Raw genomic sequence first — 19,966 nt, forward strand, 5'->3', positions numbered from 1 at the left:
TCATTCATTCCCAATGTGTAACACCCGGTACTCATCCCGACAGGTGTCCTCCCTAATGCCTCTTACCCATTTAGCCCATTCCCCCTTCCCCCACAGCCCCTCCAGCAACCCTCAGTTTGTTCTCTGTGTTTAAGAGTCTCTTTTGTTTTGTCTCCCTCTTTGTTTTAATACTATTTTTGCTTCCCTTCCCTTATGTACATCTGTTTTGTATCTTAAATTCTTCATATGAGTGAAGTCCTATGATATTTGTCTTTCTTTGACTGGTTCATTTTGCTTAGCGTAATACCCTCCAGTTCCATCCATGTAGTTGAAAGTTAACCTAAATTTTAATATTGAAGAAACAGTGAACCTTAGTGTGTATTATGCTTGTGTATGTTTTATTTTTCTAGGCTTATTGGCGTTCCTGTGCCATGATGATGGGCTGTGTGATAGAGAGGGCATTCAAAGATGAATATGTGGTCAGTTTGGTCAGAGCTCCAGAAGTTCCTGGTAATGTACATATGCGTGCACGCACATTTTGTAATCATTGAATATTTTGGTACCTATTTTTGATATTTTATAGAGCTTCTATTTTTTCTTTTTTAATTTTTTTTAATGTTTTTATTTATTATTGAAGGAGAGAGAGAGACAGAACATGGGCAGGGGAGGAGCAGAGAGAGAGAGGGAGACACAGAATCCAAAGCAGGCTCCAGGCTCTGAGCTGTCAACACAGAGCCCGATAAGGGGCTCGAACTCACGAACCGTGAGATCATGTCCTGAGCCGAAGTCGGACACTTAACTGACTGAGCCACCCAGGCGCCCCGAGCTTCTTTTTTTTCTTTTTTTAGCTCATTTCTAATTTTATGTGATAGAAATTACTGTCGTACATACAATCCATTTATAACCGGTAACAAAATCCATCTTATTTAATTACTGGAGGTCAATAATTAACATAATACAATTCGAGGATAATGTTTCTCTTGAATATGAATTCTGTGTAATTACCCTGTTTCAGTGTTTGTTTCCTACCACTTTAGGCACTTATTTCTAAATCGAATGTGTGGAGGAGGAGGAAATAGGAGTATAAATAGAATTCTGGAAAAAGCTATGTTTAGGAGGTACCATTTCAGCAGAAATGACATGGCTCTGGGGCGGGGGGGGGGGGAACACTTTTGAGAAGATGGAAGAGCTCACAGTCTTTGCAATTTTGCCAAGATTCCGCATCAGTATGTGCAATAGGATCGCATTTGTAAATTTTCGAAAAAAGATAGGAGTATACGCGCCAAAAAACTTAAAAAAGCTCAATAAGTGATTCTAAGAACAAAACAACAAAAACAAAGCTTAGAAGACATTAAAAAATTCAACATTTCACGCCCACGTAGTCATTTGTCTACACATTAAATATCTGATTCTTTTGAAGTTTTATGTCTAGTAACTGTGCAGTCTCTATAGTGATAATATTCTGGACGAAAATGTGAATGTTTAAAAAGTACTAGGGATTTTGGTTCAACAAAAAGAGAGTGAGTGAGGGAAAGCTGCTAGAGAGAGCTCTGGCAAGAGCTGGGATAATGGTAACTTTTATAATTTGTCGAGTTGGCAGAGATTGCTGGCCTTCCCTTTTATGGTCTAAATATTCAGTTGTTGTAAATTAGTAACTCTAGTAGATTTGACTTTGCCTCTCATTTTGGTTGGATTTACAGTAATCTCTGGAGCCTTCTGCTATGATGTAGTTCTGGATAAGAGACTTGATGAGTGGATGCCAACAAAAGTAAGTATAGTGTTTAGAATATGAATTTTAGAGTATGTACCTTCTTTGGTTAGAACGATTCTTGTGTCAGTGTTGTTGAGTGATACTGCATGTTGAGGATATTTGAAAGACCTTACCTGCCTACCTGTGTTGCATTTTCAGTGTATTCAAGACAGAGCATAGGACTGGGGGTTTTCCTCATGTGGTCAACTTTATGTCCTGCTTGACCTTTTCTGGAAGTGCTTTCTTCCTTGTACTGTTCATTCCTTTTCTTAAGACAGTGGTTTTCAAGATGCCCAAGCTATCAAATTTACAAGTTTAATTGTCTTGGTTGATGTGGTGGTGAGGGCCCTGGAGCCTTACTAACTTCCTGGGTCCTCAGAGCACAATGTAAAACTCATTGCCCTAACCGTTTTAACCTGTTGCATACTGCGACATCTCCCTGTATACCAGGGTTATGTTGAGAGGAGGGGTGGAGGGGGTAGACGGTTAGTGAATTAAGAATCAGACTTTGACAAAGCTAAGCTAACTCAAATAGCAACAGACTAGACTCTTGGTGAATGGTCTGATTGCACGATGAGCTTTCCTCCTGTTTGATCTGGGAGTTGGGTAGCACCAGGGACCTGGCTGACAAAGACAATCTGGATCAGATTCTCTGTGGGCAGGATGTGCCGGTGGCTTTCAGATGTCCAGCCCAGAGATTTTAGTTATGATTGACAAGGCAGATGCCTGATTCTTTTTTTTTTTTTAGTTTTCTTTTAACGTTTATTTATTTTTGAGACAGAGGGAGACAGAGCATGAATGGGGGAGGGTCAGAGAGAGGGAGACACAGAATCTGAAACAGGCTCCAGGCTCTGAGCTGTCAGCACAGAGCCCGATGCAGGGCTCGAACTCACGGACCGTAAGATCATGACCTGAGCCCAAGTCGGCCGCTTAACCGACTGAGCCACCCAGGTGCCCCATGCCTGATTCTTAATTAAACAAAACCGTATGTTCTACAGATTGAAAGTCTGGAGGTCAGAAAAGGAAAGGCAGTGTAGCATAGCATTTTATCAATTCCACAGTGTACGTTTTTTTTCACATTTTAGTATCTCTGGAAACTAGAGATACTTTAAAAAATTTTATTTTAGGGGCGCCTGGGTGGGGCAGTCGGTTAAGCGTCCGACTTCAGCCAGGTCACGATCTCGCAGTCTGTGAGTTCGAGCCCCGCGTCAGGCTCTGGGCTGATGGCTTGGAGCCTGGAGCGTGTTTCAGATTCTGTGTCTCCCTCTCTCTCTGCCCCTCCCCCGTTCATGCTCTGTCTCTCTCTGTCCCAAAAAAAAAAAAAGTTGAAAAAAAAAAATTTTATTTTAATGTTTATTTCTGAGAGAGACAGAGAGCAGAGAGTGAGCAGGGGAGGGACAGAGAGACGGAGGTACAGAATCTGAAGCAGGCTCCAGGCTCTGAGCTCTCAGCACAGAGCCTGATGAAGGGCTTGAACTCATGAACCATGAGATCATGACCTGAGCTGAAGTCTGATGCTTAACCGACTGAGCCTCCCAGGCGCCCCCAAAATGTGTCTTATAATAGATGGCATCTTATGATTATAATTGCTAGTGTTTTTTTCCTTAGTGGTACATTTTAGTGAAATATTATAGTTCCTAAAAGCAAAATTTTGGAGTCAAAGCAGATTCAGGCTTAAATTCTGACTTTGGAAGTTATTTCTTATATAATCCTGCTCATATTGCTTAGTGTCAAGAGGGAAAGAGGAGGGAAACAGGAAAGAACAAAGATAGGGAGGGAAGAGAGGTAGAAAGAGAGATAGGGAAGGGGGCAGGGAAAGGATTGAAACTTTTTCTTCGTGATCTCTGAACTGTGTCAATATAATTTATTTTTCAGATATGCCCTCAAGTTGAAGAAGTGATTCTTACTTTATATATTTGCGTTATTTATGTCATAAAAATGAACGCAATCAAGATTCACTTCTGAGCTGTAAAACTTGCTGCTTCTTTTTCCTGTTTTAAATATAAAACTTAAAAGGGCACCTGGGTGGCTCACTTGGTTGAGCCTCTGACTCTTGATTTCAGCTCAGGTCATTATCTCACGGTTCTTTAAGTTCGAGACCCACATAGGGCTCTGTGCTGACAGTGCAGAGCCTGCTTGGGATTCTCTCTCCCTACCTCTTTGCCCTTCCGCCACTGTCTCTTTCAAGATAGGTAAATAAACTGACAAAAACAAGTTTTAAATATAAAACTTAAAAGGCACTGGCTAATTGCAGGCATCATGGTATTGGGTGGACTGCTTAGAAGAAGTGGTAGAGAGTTACGCAAGGAACAGCTGTATAAACTGTGAATGTGGATTTGTTATACAGTCAAGTATCCCTTTAAGAATGGAGAAGAGTCATTCGTGCAAAAAAAGTCTCATAGTTTATGGAAATAATTTTATTACAAAAGTTGTGTAACAGTGCCTGGTTTTTCTGTATCAGTAATGAAGGATCTATAGTATGAAAACTCAATTATGGTTTTAATAAAAATCTCAGATATTGTTAATGTGTATTAGTGATTTTAATTGTATAAAACCTCTTCATTAAACAGGTTTTTAATATTAGCTATATGCCATATTTGGGGCAGGGCCAATGATGACATTACGTTTCCTGGTGAAACTTTCTGAATCACATAAACAGTGTTTTCCCTGTGCATTTATAAAAGCTTAGTTTTGCTTACAATGTAAAGATTTTTATGTCTTTTATTTCTTAGCGTTTCTAACTGCATCGTTGTTTTAATGAACATTTGTTTAATTATGTAATTCGAATAAAAACTTAAAATTTCTTTGTAGGATTATCTTTAATAATTATTAATATAGACTGATATCTTAATTACAAGTAAATTACAAGTTTATAGTTCATAGAGTTGAGATAAATTGTTGACCTTACATTTTACGGTCTAAAAATGGTCTAAATAATTGTCGCAAATTAGTAACTTTCTTTCCGAATAAGTTTGCTTTTGCTTTTTCTTTTAGTTGGATTTATAATATTTAGCATACGATTTTATCTTACCTTCCTTATGGAGAAATGCTTTTAAGTAAATTGTTACAAGAGGTTAATACTTTCCTTTCGAAGGAGAACCTGCGTTCCTTCACAAAAGATGCCCGTGCTTTAATTTATAAAGATCTTCCATTTGAAACTCTGGAAGTGGAAGCAAAAGTGGCATTGGAAATATTTCAGCACAACAAGTAAGTGTTGGCTTCCTTGAAAGCAAGGCTAAACCCCCCAAAGTTACATGTAAGGAAGGAAATTCAGCTCTTAAGAATCTTTATATCTGATGTGGGTAGGACACTGTTCTATTTTTAGCTCTAAGATCTCTTTTTCTGTACCAACCTATTTACTTTCATTCATCCCACTTCCCAGCCTCTTTACTTATTTACTTACTCATCCCATTATTTATTTCCCTGAGAAAAAAACTTCGCTCACCTTTGGTAATTTTCTCACTTGGTCTCACTTCTCTGTTTCTCTGGCTGGTCCGTCCTTCATATCAGCTTGGTGGTGTGTTTCCCTCTTTTCCTTCCATCGTGAGGTGATAGCATACACGAAGCTGTATCATTTTGCACGTTCGGCAGCCTTTCCTTCCCATCCTCTACTCTGTAAACGAGAAGGGTGAGATAGAGAATGCCCGTGGTCTGGAGGGAGCTAAGGGGAGAAGTGAAACGTTTACACAGCCGGGTGGGTCTTCATCTTCTGCACCAAATTATCCATTAGGGGGCTTTTCTTTGCCAGCATTTTAAATCCTCCCTGCGTTCTTAATTCCCTTTCTCACTCAGAAAACTTCCAGTTTACCTTTTACTAATTGTAACAACATAAACTATATTTTAGTATTAATCTAATTGAAGCTAGAACTAGTTAGGGAAATCTACATTGCAAAGAAAATAACATAGACGCTAGATTCTGAAGACAGAATATGCTCTTGCAAATTGTTCAAGGTTCTGGATTGGAAAATCTTTAGGTATTTGTGAATTGAGACCTACGTTCTCGTAATGGTAGTTTATAATATTTTGCATAGCCTGGAACCAGTGAATTAGAAAGCAATAGGAATGTACTATTTTAACTGAACTAGAGTGCAGATAGTTCTGTAGAACCAGACCAACGTTGATTCTATGAGAAAATTCCTTGGATTGCTAGAACATATCAAGACACTTCCAGTGCCCCAATTCTAGGGTCATGCTGTCCAATAGAGATATAATGTGAGACATCTAGAGAAGTAAGTTTTCTGGTAGCTACAGTAAAAAAGTCAAAAGAAAAGGTGAAGTAAATTTTAATAATACATTTTATTTAAAGTGCATGTAAATGTTATTTCAACATGTGATCAGTATTTAGAAATTAATGATATTTTGTATTCTCTTTTTCATACTAAGTCCTCAGAATCTGGTGCGTTTTACTCTTGAGGCACATTTCAGTTAGGACTAATTACATTTAAGTGCTCCATAGCTTCCATAGTTTATTTACTCTAGCTGTTCATTCCATGTGATTTCCCATCCCCTCCACTGGACTTTCAAAGTCCAGGAGAGGCTTATAGGACTTTGGTAAGTTAGTTGAATGTGTGGAAGGACGTAGGGATGGCTTGGGGCAAGTCTGAAGGTACAGAGTTTTGGGTGGTTGAAGGTAGATCTGTGATTGGGCTTTTCTGCTGCAGGGGGAGTTTTAAGTGGCTTCGGCTCCCCGGGGACAGGTGCATGTCTTCGAGTCGGGTCAAGAGAGACAGGTAGTCAAGGAACGGACTTCCTTAGTAATGCATGGGGGCTTTGGCAGAAGGGGTGTGGGCAGTAGGTAGACGTTTGCACGTGAACCGATGCTTCCCGACTTTGCCATATACAAACGTAATACTTTTTAGCACTCTGGCGTGAAGAGAGAAGGCTCTTAGTAGTGAGTGGTCAAGTTATGGTTTGTACCTGGGCTGTGCAGTTCCGTCTGTGCTATTGGCTGTAGTGACAGAACTGGGTAGGTTTGAGAGACATTTCGGCAGTAGCATTGACGTGATTTGGCAATGCGTTGGATGGAGGGGGTGTGGTAGGTGAAGCAGGAATCGAGGAGATCCCTGCAGTTTTTCTCTCAGACACGTGGGTGGTTGGTGGTGCCATTTGCTAAGCGAGGAAATTCAGCAATGAGGGTAAGTGTGGTGGGAAAAGAAGGAGTAAGTTTTCACTCTGTTTGAGAATTCAGGAGTGTAAGATGCTTGTGGAACAGCCTAGTGCGTGTCCGGGAGGGTCTTAGATACGTAGTTTGGGGCTCAGAAGAAGGATGTGGATTAGACGCTGAGATGTGGAAGATAAGGACACAAAAGTGGTAATTAGAGCTGTGCGCATCAAGGAGCCAGCCCAGGGAGGATGCTTGCTTGAAAGGAGGCTTTAGGACAGGTCCCCTGCAGGGGAGAGGGGAGGAAGAGTGGCCAGAGAGTTGAAATAACAAGCTGTAGGGACTGCCACAGACACCAGTGGAAATGAGCGCTTTGACAGATGGAGGTGAACAGTGGAAATAAGGACAGAAAGGTGTCCGTTAGGGTGAGGCCAGGGAGGTACCTATGGCTTTGGCGGAGCCGTGAGCTTGTGGCCAGACTGAAGGAGGTGAGGTGTGAAGAGGAGACTCCAAGTGTAAACCCATCTGAACAACTCTGGCCAACGAGGAAGAGAGGGGAGATGTCCGTAAATCCCTTTTTGTGCGTTTAGGAGTAAGTCGCTTTTTCTTTGTTCCTCTTTAGGTACAAAACGGATTTCATAGAAGAGAAGGCATCTCAGAACCCTGAGAGGATAGTCAAGCTGCACAGGTAAGTAAAAATAAAGTTGCTGTCCTGCTAATTTATAGGAAGACTTAGGCAGTGGAATTGACGTGACTGAACGTACAGTTATGACTGAAAAAGATGAATCTGTGCCATAATTTGTTATTCTTGTTACCTTATTTTCTGTTGCTTTGTGCATTGTTTTGGTACGGTGGTAATTGGAAGGTTTAAATTCTCTTCAGGAGCCATTGTGGTTTCTGTTCCTCATTTTATTGTTTCTTATTTCTATTTCCGCATTTCAAGAGTTGAAAACCATTGTTTAAAAATGTGATTTTTAAAACTTAACTTTGAAATTGGGCAAAATATTTATTGTTGTGAATTGAGCATAATTCACGTGTATGTGCAAATATGGATACTGACTGGTAACTACTTATGTTACGTGTAAGTGAAATAGGAATGTGCTGATACTGGGATGAGGGAGGTAAGACCGTGCATAATGGATTTGCAGAAATGACTTCATGGCCTGTATCTGTGTTCTCAGCTTCATGTTTTCATGACTCAGTTAATTTTTTCTTTTAGAAAGCTGCTCTTTGGACAATCTGTCCTGTATAGTGAGTTTTAAACTCTATTACAGTGAGTTGTTATGAGGTCGTAGATGATCAGTTTTAGACATTGGATTCACTTGAGAGCATGATGTGTTCAATGATCTTAAAAATCTCTAAAGTTATATCAATGCTAGTAAGGAACAAGGTTCACTTGACTTTAATTTTCATAGTTTTAGCCGCTTCACTTGAGATTATTACGTCAGGGGTAATTAGAGATTGAATTGAGCCATATAGAATGTTCTTGATTGTGGACATTGCCTCAAAGAGATTGAATAGATTCTTTTTTCCCCCCAAACTACTCTAAACGATTTGATTTTGAGGTTTTATTTGTTTATTTTTAAAATCAATCAGATTTGGTGACTTCATTGATGTGAGTGAGGGTCCTCTTATTCCAAGAACAAGTATTTGTTTCCAGTATGAAGTATCAGCAGTTCACAATCTTCAAGCCACGCAGTTGAGTCTTGTACGAAGATTCCAGGGTCTGTCTTTACCGGTACACTTAAGAGTAAGTAAAGCTGAAAGTTTCAGGTCGTCCAATTTGGGAGTGGATGTCATTCTCGTTCTTGATTTTATACTAATTTGAAGGATGTACATTTTAATTTTCATTAAATTTTGTGACACTAATATTTTGTAAATTCATGTTTATGCTAAGAACAATTTTGCTCAGAATGTAAACGGATAATTCACGAAAGAGATATTAGTTGAAAAAGTTGAATCAAACTGAGATAGTTATTTTACTTTTTCAAATTAATATAGGGGAGGGTGCATTGAGATTATTGGAGTGCATGTTGGTAAGACCCTCTAGAATGCCTTTTGGTCTTGGGTTTGGCATGATCTATTCATGACTCAGAGTCTTTTATTTTCCATATTGCTCCCACCCGTCACTAATTTTTTTTTTTTTTTTTTACTTTAAACCCAAGTCAGTTAACACATAGTATAATAATGCTTTCAGGGGTAGAATTTAGTGATTCTTCACTTACATATAACACCCAGTGCTCATCCCGACACTAGCCATCCTCCTTAATGCCCCTTGCCTGTTTAGCCCATCCCCCCACCCAACACCCATCCAGCACCCCTCAGTTTGTTCTCTGTATTTAAGGGCCTCTTAGGGTTTGTCTCCCCCTCTGTTTGTATCTTATTTTTGCTTCCCTTTCCCTATGTTAATCTGTTTTGTTTCTTAAAATTCCACATATGAGTGAAATGATATATTTGTCTTTCTCTGACTGACTTACTTCACTTAGCATAATACACTCTAGTTCCATCCACGTTGTTGCAAATGACAAGATTTCATTCTTTTTCTTCGCTGAGTAGTATTCCATGGTGTGTGTGTGTGTGTGTGTGTGTGTGTGTGTGTGTGTGTGTGTACATGTGTACACACATATATATTCACACCACATCTTTATCCATTCATCAGCGGATGGACATTTGAGCTCTTTCCATACTTCGGCTATTGTCGATAGTGCTGCTTTAAACATTGGGGTGCATGTGCCCCTTCGAATCAGCATTTTTTAATCTTTTGGATAAATACCTGGTAGTGTAATTGCTGGCTTGTAGGGTAGTTCTATTAATCAACTTTGGATTCTGAGATAGTTCAAAATCTTTGTAGGTTCACATGCAGTTATAAGAAGTAATATAGAGATCCTTGATCCCTTTACCTAGTTTCCCCAATGCTGACACCTTGCAAACTTTCGCAACCGATGTATGGACTGTGACACAGTGAAGATGTAGTACAGTGTCTTCACACGGCTCTCTCCTATTGGCCATCGATAGCCACGCCCACTCTCCTCTGCCCCACCCCCACCTCCTTGCCCCTGGCAAATACTCATCTGTTCTCTGTTCCTATGCATTTTCATTTCAAGAGTATCATATGAATAGGATCATGCATTGTGCAGTCTTTTGGGATTGGGTTTTTTTCACTCAGTAGTAATTCTCTGAGGATTCATCCAAGTTGTATGTATCGGTAGCTTGCTTTCTTTCTCTTTCTTTCTTTCTTTCTTTCTTTCTTTCTTTCTTTCTTTCTTTTTTTTAAATTGCTGAGTAGTATTCTGTGGTATGGATCTACTGTGGTTGGTTGAACCATTCACCCATTAAAGGACATTTGGGTTGTTTCTAGTTCTTTGGCTATTACGAATAAGGCTGCTATGAACATTGGTGTACCGGTTTTTGTGAATATATGTTTTCATCTTTCTGGGATAAATGTCCAGGAGTAAAGTTGCTGGGTCAGAAGGCACATATTTAGTTTTTAGGAAACTATCACACTGAGTTCCACAGTGACTGCCATTTTGCCGTTCCCGGTATTTGACATTGTCACTATTTTTTATCTGAGCCATTATGATAAGTTTGTATGATTTCTCATTGTGGTTTTAATTTGTGTTTTGCTATTGGCTAATTGTGTTGACATCTTTTCCTGTGTTTATATGCCATCTGTATATCTTTTCTGGTGGGAAATTTATGTTTTTTGCTTATGTTCTAACTGGATTGTTTGCTTTTTACTGTGGAATTTTGAGAGTTTTTTTCCTAGTATATTCTAGATATCGGTCCTTTGTTAGATACATAGTTTGCAAATATTTTCTCTCTGTGGTTTGTCTTTTTATCTTCTTAACAAAAGATCAGAAGTTTTGCAGATCAGAAGTTTTAAATTAAAAAAAAAATTTTTTTTAATGTTTATTTTTGAGAGAGAGAGCATGAGCAGGAGAGTCAAGAGAGAGAAGGAGACACAGAATCCAAAGCAGGCTCTGAGCTGTCAACACAGAGCCCAGCGTGGGGCTTGAGCCCATGAACTGTGAGATCATGACCTGAGGCGAAGTTGGACGCTTAACCGACTGAGCCCCCCAGGCTCCCCAGAAGTTTTTAATCTTGATGAAGTCCAGTTTATTAGTTTTTGTTTATGGATCATGCTTTTGGTGTTAATTCCAAGAATTCTTGGCCTGGATCTAGATCCCAAAGATTTGTCTTCCTCTTTTTCTCCCTAAAAGTTTTATAGTTTTATATAGGTTTGTGGTCCACTTTGTGTTAAGTTTTGTACACGGCGTGAGAAGGAGGTGGAGGTGCACTTTTCCTGCCTGTACATGTCAAGGTTCTCCAGCACCATTTGTTGGAAAGGCTGTCCTTCCTCCAGTAAATTGCTTTCACCCTTATTAAAAATCAGTTGGGCATATTTAATGGGTCTATTTCTGGGTTCCCTGTTCTGTTCCATTGATGTGTGTCTCTGTCCTGCCAGTATCACAGTCTTGATTACTGTAGCTGTAAATAGTTCTTCAAATCAGGTGGAATAATTCATCCCATGTTGTTATTATTTACAAAAATTGTTTTAACTATTTTAGGTTCTTTGCCTTTTCATTTAATTTTAGGATAATCTTTCTGATTTGACAAATCTTGCTGAGATTTTGATAGGAATTGAGTTAAACCCGTATAATTTAGGGAGAATTGACATCATTACTAAATTGAGTCTTCTAGTCTATGAACACAGTATATCTTTTGTTTGAATCCTCATCTCTTTCATCAACATTTTGTAATTTTTAGCATATGTTCTGTTTTTCGCCACATACCTGCTTCCTTTCCTAGCTTTCTGCATTTCAGTAAATGGCATCATCATCTGCTTAGCTGTGAAGTGATCCTTGGCTTTTCTCTCTCCCTCCCAGCCATGCTCCGTCCCATCCATCAGCAAGACCTTTCAGCTCAACTCTGAAACATGCCCTGAATCCTTCCATCACGTAGCGTCTCATCTGTGCTCACCACTCTTCCAAGCCCCTTACTCATCACCGAGGATGCTCCCCCTCCAAAGCACATTCCCTGCTTAGTAGCCAGAATGGCCTTTTTCATACTTGGATCATGTAATCCCTTTGCCCCAAACACTCCAGTGGCTTCTTGTAAACAGATCCCAACCCTGTAGCCTGTCTCACGAAGGCCTGCATTACGTGGCCCCTGCCTGCCCCTCTGATCTCTCATAGCACTTTCTCTGTCATCTGCTGTCTTCCAGCCACACACTCCGGGGTCTGCACCAGCAGTCCATTCGGCTGTCTTCCCTTTAAACATGCGGTGCTGCCCTTTTCTCCAGAAGGGCTTACGTGTACATATAGTAATTTTACCTCTTATCATGGATTCTGCCAGGTCATTCATGTGACTTAGTAAAATTGATGTGGTCCTTACGCATTTGGCACAGTTTTCATCTGCATTCTGATGATCCCTTGCTGTATAAAATTGTTAAGGATTAAGTAAATTGGTTTTATAATTTTATTATTGTCTGCGTTAGTTTTTACTTGTTCTTAGGGTAATTAGGTAAAACCTCTGGGGCTCCCATTTCAGTGTGAAGATATCAGTCGGTTTCTGATGAACCTCTCCTTGTGACTGCTGATGGTGTGGAGAATGACCTCTAGCTGGTTGTAAATGGCTATTTAAGGAAAGAACTACAACCTGTGGGAAGATGGGGCACAGTTTTGCTTCCTGTTAGAAGAAACACTGTCTATGATGCTGATGATTAAGGACAAAAGAGGAAGAATGGCATGTTCTTTAAAAAGTCTTAAAAAAAGACTTAGTCTTTTTTGCTTAAATGCCAAACAAAGTGGCTGTCCCATTAAATACCTTTTCAGGGGTAATCCACTTCTGTAACCACTTAACCTCATTAGTACTGCCTTCTTTTTTATGTGTTTGCTTGCTTAAAACCTATATAAGACTCGGCTACTTTTATTTTAACTTCATTGCTATATTTAATTCATCGTGACTCTTTTCTTTTCAAGGCACATTTTACTATATGGAATAAGCTATTGGAGAGATCTCGGAAAATGGTAAGTATTTTTGACAGCTAATGAGTACTGTTCCATGAAGAAAGTTGTTTTGAAATTAAGCAACAGCAAAACAGTAAATAAAGAAATAAAAGAACACAGAAGAAAAAAATTAATTGGTTGTCTCTGTAGCTAAAGCGGTGTTGTAGCTGTTGACCCCGGTAGCATCTTGGCAAGAGAAGAGCTGTGATTTGGCATTTCTCTTGTTTTTATTTGTGAATATTGTGGAAATGATGTTGTGGAACCTGAAGAAGAATAAGGGGACCGCTGTATAGTAGCGAGAGTTCTTAAGGGGGTCCAGTGGTGTTAATTGGGTCTTCAAGAGATGGTAGTTTTTGTAAGCTTAATGAACATTTAAAGAGTGAGATTTGTCACGTGTATTTTGAAGCTGCCTTGACTGTTGGTTGACAGATGTGCAAATTTCCTGGGTACTTGCGTTTGTAGCTCATTCTGTGTCATTAGTATTTACATTTCACAAGTAGGAATGATTATATTTCTTGACCAGTTCTATCCCTGTTTACTCTTTCATAGACTAAGTACTTAGCCTTTAGTTACATTATCTGAGAGCTATTCTGTGTAGTCTGGCCTCCTTGAACTCATCCTGGTTATTGTAATTTTCCACTCTAGTCAAGCTTGCAAATACACTCAAACTTTTTTTTTTTTTTTTTTTAGTTTACATTCTTATATCACTTTATTTCTTCCCAGCTTTACTGAGATGTATGACACCTAACATTGTTTAAGTGTAAGACGTACCCTGCAATCATTTGATGTGTGTATGGATTGCAGACCATTACACAACAAGGTTAGCTAGCATATCCATCACCTCACAGAGTGACATATTCTGTGTGTGTGTGTGTGTGTGTGTGATGAGAACTTTTAAAATCTACTTTCAGCAACCTTCAAATATACAACACTAGTATTCTTAACTCAGACTTGTTTTCTGGTTTGTTTATTCATGGCAGTTTTTCTGTCTGGACTCTGTTTCCCTTTCTCCTCCTGTATATAAATGAAACATCCGACTCATTCTTTAGTACTTCGTCCAAGTCTTACTGTTTCCATGAAACCTTCTCAGAGCCATCACCGAACAAATATCTATTCCTACAGTTCCTGCTGGATTATATGCCTCCTCGTATAGTTTTCTAATTGTTTCTGCTAGTGCCTTTACATTCAGTCTGTGAACCCAGTCAGTGCTTGTTATGTATGTGTCATGCCAAATTTTGAGCTCACCCTTTGGTATGTGGGGTTGCTTGGGGCTGGGTTGGGGGGGCTGGCTTGGGAGTTATCTCAGAGGAAACTGCTTGCCTAAAAGCACGGAGAAATGGAGAGCACGGTGACTAGAACATAAACCTGGGTGTGCGGTCGTATGTAGTGTGGGCGATGAGTCCAACAAAGTGAGCTTCTTGGAAATAGCATCTGAGGGGCTTGTCTTCCATGGTAGGGAATTTGCATTCCCCTCCTGAAGGTGATTGGAGGCAACTGGGAATTTGAGAAAGGAAGTGACCTATTGGTCAGCTATTCCTGTTCCAGAGCTCACTCTGGGGCAGCACGGAAGAAAGCTGTGACGTAAGCCTGCGGTCTGTTAGAGGGATGGAAGAGATGAGAGCCTCAAGTTCAGGTGTTGCGGTGAGAGCCCCGGGTAGAGTTCGTTGAATTCTTGTTGATTGAAATGTGCACAGAAGAGAACCTATATTCTGCAGTGGCAGGCTCGGGTAGCTGGGCAGAGCCCCTCAGCGAGATAGGTAAGGCACGACGTGGGGCAGGTTTTAGGGTGATGAGTATAGTTTAGCTGTTTGATGGATGTGTTTGAGTGACACAGACTAGAAATAGGGACATACAGGTCCCTATTTCTACTAAACCTGTAATATTCTATGTTTAAAATAGAATTATGTCTCTCAAGAAACTCTGTTGATTTAAAATACTGTGTTACAGCATTACTGGGCTTTTTCTCACACTAAGGATTTCATTTTGTAATTGAAAAATAAAACGACAAACTTGGGAAGCCTAGATGGATGCCTCATTATATTTTGAGTGGAATTGTTGTACTTTACTTGATAATTTCTGTTGTGACCCTGGCCTTGTAAGGTTTCTTCTTTTTCTACTTACCTTTCTTTAATAATTACTAACGAAGGAGAAAGACCAGGGGTCATTATAGGAGAAGGACTGTGGAATGATCTAAAATGGTGGGGGGAGGGTGGAACTAAAAGTTGTTTTTATTAGAAAAGTAAAGCTATTCATGTTTTTACAGGTAACTGAAGATCAAACTAAACCTACAGAGGAAAGTGCATCGACCCAGTAATTTCCTAAAAATTAAATATATATAGTAAATTAAAATAAAAGTTTTCTACAAAATGTTTGTGTGGGCTTATAAAGATTAACTGTCTTTTTCTCCCTAAGATTTATACTAATTTATACTTTTTCCTTCCTTTAAAGGATAAGACAGCTTATGCTGTTCACAATAAGAATTTTACGCAGAAACAACCCTGCGCCCTCCAGCTCCCCAGATATAACACCTTGACATGTTTTCTCCATTCAGTTCTTTTTTCTACATGTATAAGCATATGTACAAATACAAGTGGAATCTTTTGAAAACAAAGGATCACACTAGTTTCCGTTTTTGCTATCTTATTTTATTTTTTTATTTTTGAGAGAGAGAGAGTGAGTGGGAGAGGTGCAGAGAGAGAGGGGGATAGAGGGTCACTCTGACTGCAGTGAGCCCGATGTGGGGCTCGAACTCGTGAACCACAAGATCACAACCCGAGCTGCGGTCAGACACTGAACTGACTGGGCTACCTGGGCGCCCCCATTTTTGCTATTTTAAACAATGGCACGGTAAACATTTTTGTACAAAATGTTTTAAGTGTTTTGTGGTTAGATTAGTTGAGTATTGACCAAGTTAACAGTATTTCCTATGTTCTGGCCATGGTGCTAAGCCTTTCACATGGAATCTCTTATTTAATCCTCAAAATGTGTTGAGAAGGTGTTTCTATTTTGTAAGGGAGGAAACCTACAGACCATAGAACTGGCCAGTAGCAAAGCTGGAATGTGGACCCACGTAACTTCACCCGCATGCTCTACACTGCCTCACATATAAGTGACGTCAGAGGAATAGACTCTGGTAGTAGAATTATTGACAGATGCTACCAGAGCTCAGCCTCCACAAGGTTTTGCCAAATGGCATTCCCAACAACAGTCTGGGAGTGCCTGCTTCCCGTGTCTGGGGCAAATCTTGATTATCAGCCCTTTTAAAACTGTTTGGCCAAAAGATTTCTTTCTGTTCCAGGGTGAACATTTTGTTTCTGGGCTTAGTGCACAGGTTTCTTCTGAAGATTTGATTTCTTCCCTGGGTGGGATCTACTTCCTAGAGACCATATCTTCCTGTTCCTTTATGAACTTTCTCATTGTGTTGGAATCTCTAGTGAGTTCCATCTTAAGAAAAAGCGTCTAAGAGGTGAGCCCTTGCATGTCTAAAGGAGCTTTGCTTTGCAACTTACATGTGGTCAACTGGCTAGAGTTGTAGACTGAAATGTAATTTACTTTTTACGCTTATTTATTATTGAGAGAGAGAGAGAGAGAGACAGAGCATAAGTGCAGGAGGGGCAGAGAGAGAGGGAGACAGAATCTGAAGTAGGCTCCAGGCTCTGAGCTGTCAGCACAGAGCCCAATGTGGGCTCAGACTCACAGACCGCAAGATCGTGACCTGACACTTAACCGACTGGGCTACCCTGGCGCCCCTGAAAGGTAATTTTCTGTCAAGATTTTGAAAGCAACTCAGGTTAACTTCTGGCATCTGATGTTGCTAATGAAAAGTCTGATACGCTGTCTGATTTTGTTCCTTTTTATATAAACTGTTCTCTTAAACCTGCCTTCCTCCATATCACCTGCCCTACCACACCCCCACATGCATACACACTTGGGGTACTTTTAGGACCCTGATGTTCTAGATGACCTAGATGTTTCATATCTATCTAGGTTTTTAATTATTCTGGTGCTTTCAATTTTGATAACTCTTTTGAGCTCTAGGGAATTTTTCTTTTTAAATATTCCTTTTTCTGTCTCTCTAATACCATTTAGTTAGGTTTTAGATCTGTATTTTTCCCTCTCTCTTTTTTCTTTCTTTCTTTCTTTCTTTCTTTCTTTCTTTCTTTCTTTCTTTCTTTCTATGTATATCTTTATCTTTTTAATTGAAATTCATGTATAACAGACAGTGTATCTTTCTGAACCTTTTGTTTATTTATTTTTTTAAGTGGGCTCCATGCCGAATGTGGGACTTGAACTCATGACCCTGAGATCAAGAGTTGCGTCCTCTACCAGAGAGCCAGCCCTCTGTGTGACTCTAAAGAACAGATAGAATTATATGCATTTATTTCCTGGTCCCTGAATTCTATCTTTCCTCAAGTGATAGATTTTTTTGCTTATCTCAATTTTTCATGTTTCAGGGTTTTCCCCCCAGCCTCCAAAATCTAGTGATTGTTGGTTACTAGTTTTAGTTGGAGAGGTGGTTATGGGCAGATTGGATGACAGCTCTGTGGTCCAGGCAACGTTCAGCTTCTGTGAGGATGAGTACTGATGCTGGCTGTTACGATGGGGATTTTCGAAATGCTCAAATGATGGGGTCTTCGGTTCCGGTGACAGATGCCTATATTGACTGCTCTTGTTCCTCCCAGACAGTTCTTTCCCTTATGAGATCCCTCCAACATTTTGCCTGGGGGGAGATAACCTGGACTCGGGCCTTTCTGTATTTGGAGATCGGGGATAAGGGGTTGAGGTCAACTGGTTTGTATATAGACCTCTAATCCCCCTTTTAGCTCCTCTTCTGTCTTTTACCACCTCTGGGCTTCTCCAGGCCCATCGGCTCTCTCTTCTGATGGGCTCCCTCCACATCCAGTCTAGGTGGTGACATCCTCTACTGTTGTATTAGTCACATCTTTTGGAGATGGCTGGAAATTTCTTGTCTGCTCCTGCTTTCCTCTCCCATCCCCTTTGTGGATTTATACTTTGATTTTTTTTTTTTTGAATTATGAGCTATTTTAAACAAAATAGTTGTGTATTTTTATACAGAGACATGCAGAACTTCACCCTTATGTGAGTGGACATCTGTCATGCTTTTCGGAGACCTAGCACTGTGTGAACATCCACTCTGGTGACTTCCCCTTTTATGGATCTTATCTCAGCAAGTGCAAGAGTGGAACTTACTTTCCGAAATTGCCTGGCAGCTGGGGCTCAGCCAGGCTTCATGCCCAACATGGGACTTGAACTCACGATTCTGAGATCAGGAGTCGCGTGCTTTACCAACTGAGCCAGCCTAGCTCAGCAAGAGTCAGCAGCAGACACACTTGTGTGACATTTGGGAGTGACACCAGGAAGACAGAGTGGCACACGGGATGCACTTTGTCGAGGGGAGCAGTGACTTGTGGCTTCCAAGGCAGCAGTGCTCCAAGGGTGCCAGCAGGTCCCCCTCTGCAGCCACTCTGGCGTAAGGGCATTTCTTCGAGCTGTGTAACCCGATTTCCAAGCCTGGGGCTGTCCGCGAGCCATTTGTTTCCTGCGTAAACTAGCTAGAGCGGATCCCCGTCATTCGCAACCGGGCTTGTTGACGTGTGGCCACTACCCAAGTGTAACCATTGTTAACCTTTTCCCTTAGTTACTTCAGATCCTTCTGTTTTTAAATAAAAAGCGACCTCTTCATTGAAAATCTTCCTCTTCTCATTTCCTTCCAAGAACTGCTCTCCTTTTTGTGCAGAGCTGGACCCTTCATGATTTGCAGTGTGTCGTATCCTCCGTGTTTTCAACTAAACGCAGTTGGTTTCGTGACACATGTCCCTTTGAAACGTCTCACTCAGCATTATGTTTTCACGTTGAACCTGTTGATACGTGCATAGCTGGTCGATACGTGTAGTATTCGTTCTGTGATTAATCCCATGATTAATTCATTTCTCCTATCGGTGGCCATTGAGGGTGGGCTTTTTAGTGTTACAAAAAGAAGATCCTTGTGTAGGTTTCTTTGTGTACACATTTGAAGGGGAACATGCATCTTCAACTCCACTAGATGTTACCAATCACGCCAATAGTTGTACCAGCTTACTCCCTATCAGCGGTGACAGTCCTGTCTCCCCTCCCCCTCACACACACTTGCCATCGTCAGACATTTGGGTTGATTGGCTCTGCCTGACCCTGTCTTTTGATTTAGTTTGTTTAATACCGAGCAGAACAGAGACCATGAGCATCTTTTCATTTGTTTTTTATCCAGCACGGTTTCCTCCTCTCTGTGTTACCAGTTTATAGCCTTTGCCTCTCATTTTGCCTCCCCAACTGGATCTTTTGTCCTTTTGACAGGAGTTCTTTACATATTCAGAAAGTTAAGCCTTTGCCACTGTACATATCTTCTCTAGGCTGGCTTACCTTTTAACTTTGTCGTGCTGGCTTTAATTTTACTGGGGTCAAAATTACCCATTTTTTCCTTTATGATTTATATGTGTTTAAGAAATTTAAGAAAGCCCTTTCTGACTTGAAGTAGCTCGGGGTGTTGTGTGGAAATGACGAATCACTCAATTGTACACCTGAAACTAATATTAACACTGTGTGTTAACCCACTGGGATTTAAATAAAAACTTGGAGAAAAATAAAAGGCATCGTTCTGTGCTTTGTAATATTTTCAAGTCTCGTTTTTCACATTTTTTAGTTGTGTACTTGACGTATACTTTTGCATATAGAGGGAGGGAAGGGATTGATTTGATTTTGAATTCCTGCCTACCCCACGCGGATAGTCACTTATTCTCTACCATGTTCTTTCTCTCCACCCCGTGCTCCTGCCTTGCTGTCCTGTGTCCGATTCCTTCACATTCCCCGGGGGTTTTCACCAGCCCATGTGTCTGCCCTGTGCTACTGCCTTGCAGTTTTCATTAGTACAGCTGTCTAGCATGTTCCGAGTTCTTGCTTATTCTCCTTTTTCAAAATTGTGGTTATTGTAGGACCAACTTGTCAGCTTCTGAGCAACTTGTCTTAAAATCTGTTCTTCTGATTCTGAAATTTCTCCACCAGGTTTCTTTAGGTGATGGCAAATACTCTTTTACTCCTTTTGGCCTTTCGTGTCGCAATGTGTTAGGTTTTCTC

General features: G+C 40.4%; 1 protein-coding gene across 3 annotated transcripts in view; it reads left to right on the forward strand.

The window, feature by feature from the left end:
* Window positions 1-19,507, forward strand: part of MRPL39 (mitochondrial ribosomal protein L39) — a 24,788-nt gene extending 5,281 nt beyond the window's left edge. The window contains exons 4-11 of one of the 3 annotated variants that reach the window (XM_019467777.2): window positions 390-489; window positions 1,680-1,747; window positions 4,824-4,936; window positions 7,453-7,518; window positions 8,427-8,580; window positions 12,812-12,859; window positions 15,102-15,176; window positions 17,915-19,507. In XM_019467777.2, the coding sequence (XP_019323322.2) occupies window positions 390-489; window positions 1,680-1,747; window positions 4,824-4,936; window positions 7,453-7,518; window positions 8,427-8,580; window positions 12,812-12,859; window positions 15,102-15,152 (600 nt within the window). In that variant the 3' untranslated portion in view covers window positions 15,153-15,176; window positions 17,915-19,507. Of the gene's footprint in view, window positions 1-389; window positions 490-1,679; window positions 1,748-4,823; window positions 4,937-7,452; window positions 7,519-8,426; window positions 8,581-12,811; window positions 12,860-15,101; window positions 15,206-15,286; window positions 15,450-17,914 lie in introns of those variants that run through there. The other 2 variants (XM_019467776.2, XM_019467775.2) reach the window with 2 other exon arrangements.
* The last annotated feature ends 459 nt before the right edge of the window (window positions 19,508-19,966 follow it).

The sequence above is a fragment of the Panthera pardus genome, unplaced genomic scaffold, assembly GCF_024362965.1.
Source record: "Panthera pardus isolate Hobbes unplaced genomic scaffold, ASM2436296v1 HiC_scaffold_16, whole genome shotgun sequence".
Classification (NCBI taxonomy): Eukaryota; Metazoa; Chordata; class Mammalia; order Carnivora; family Felidae; genus Panthera; species Panthera pardus.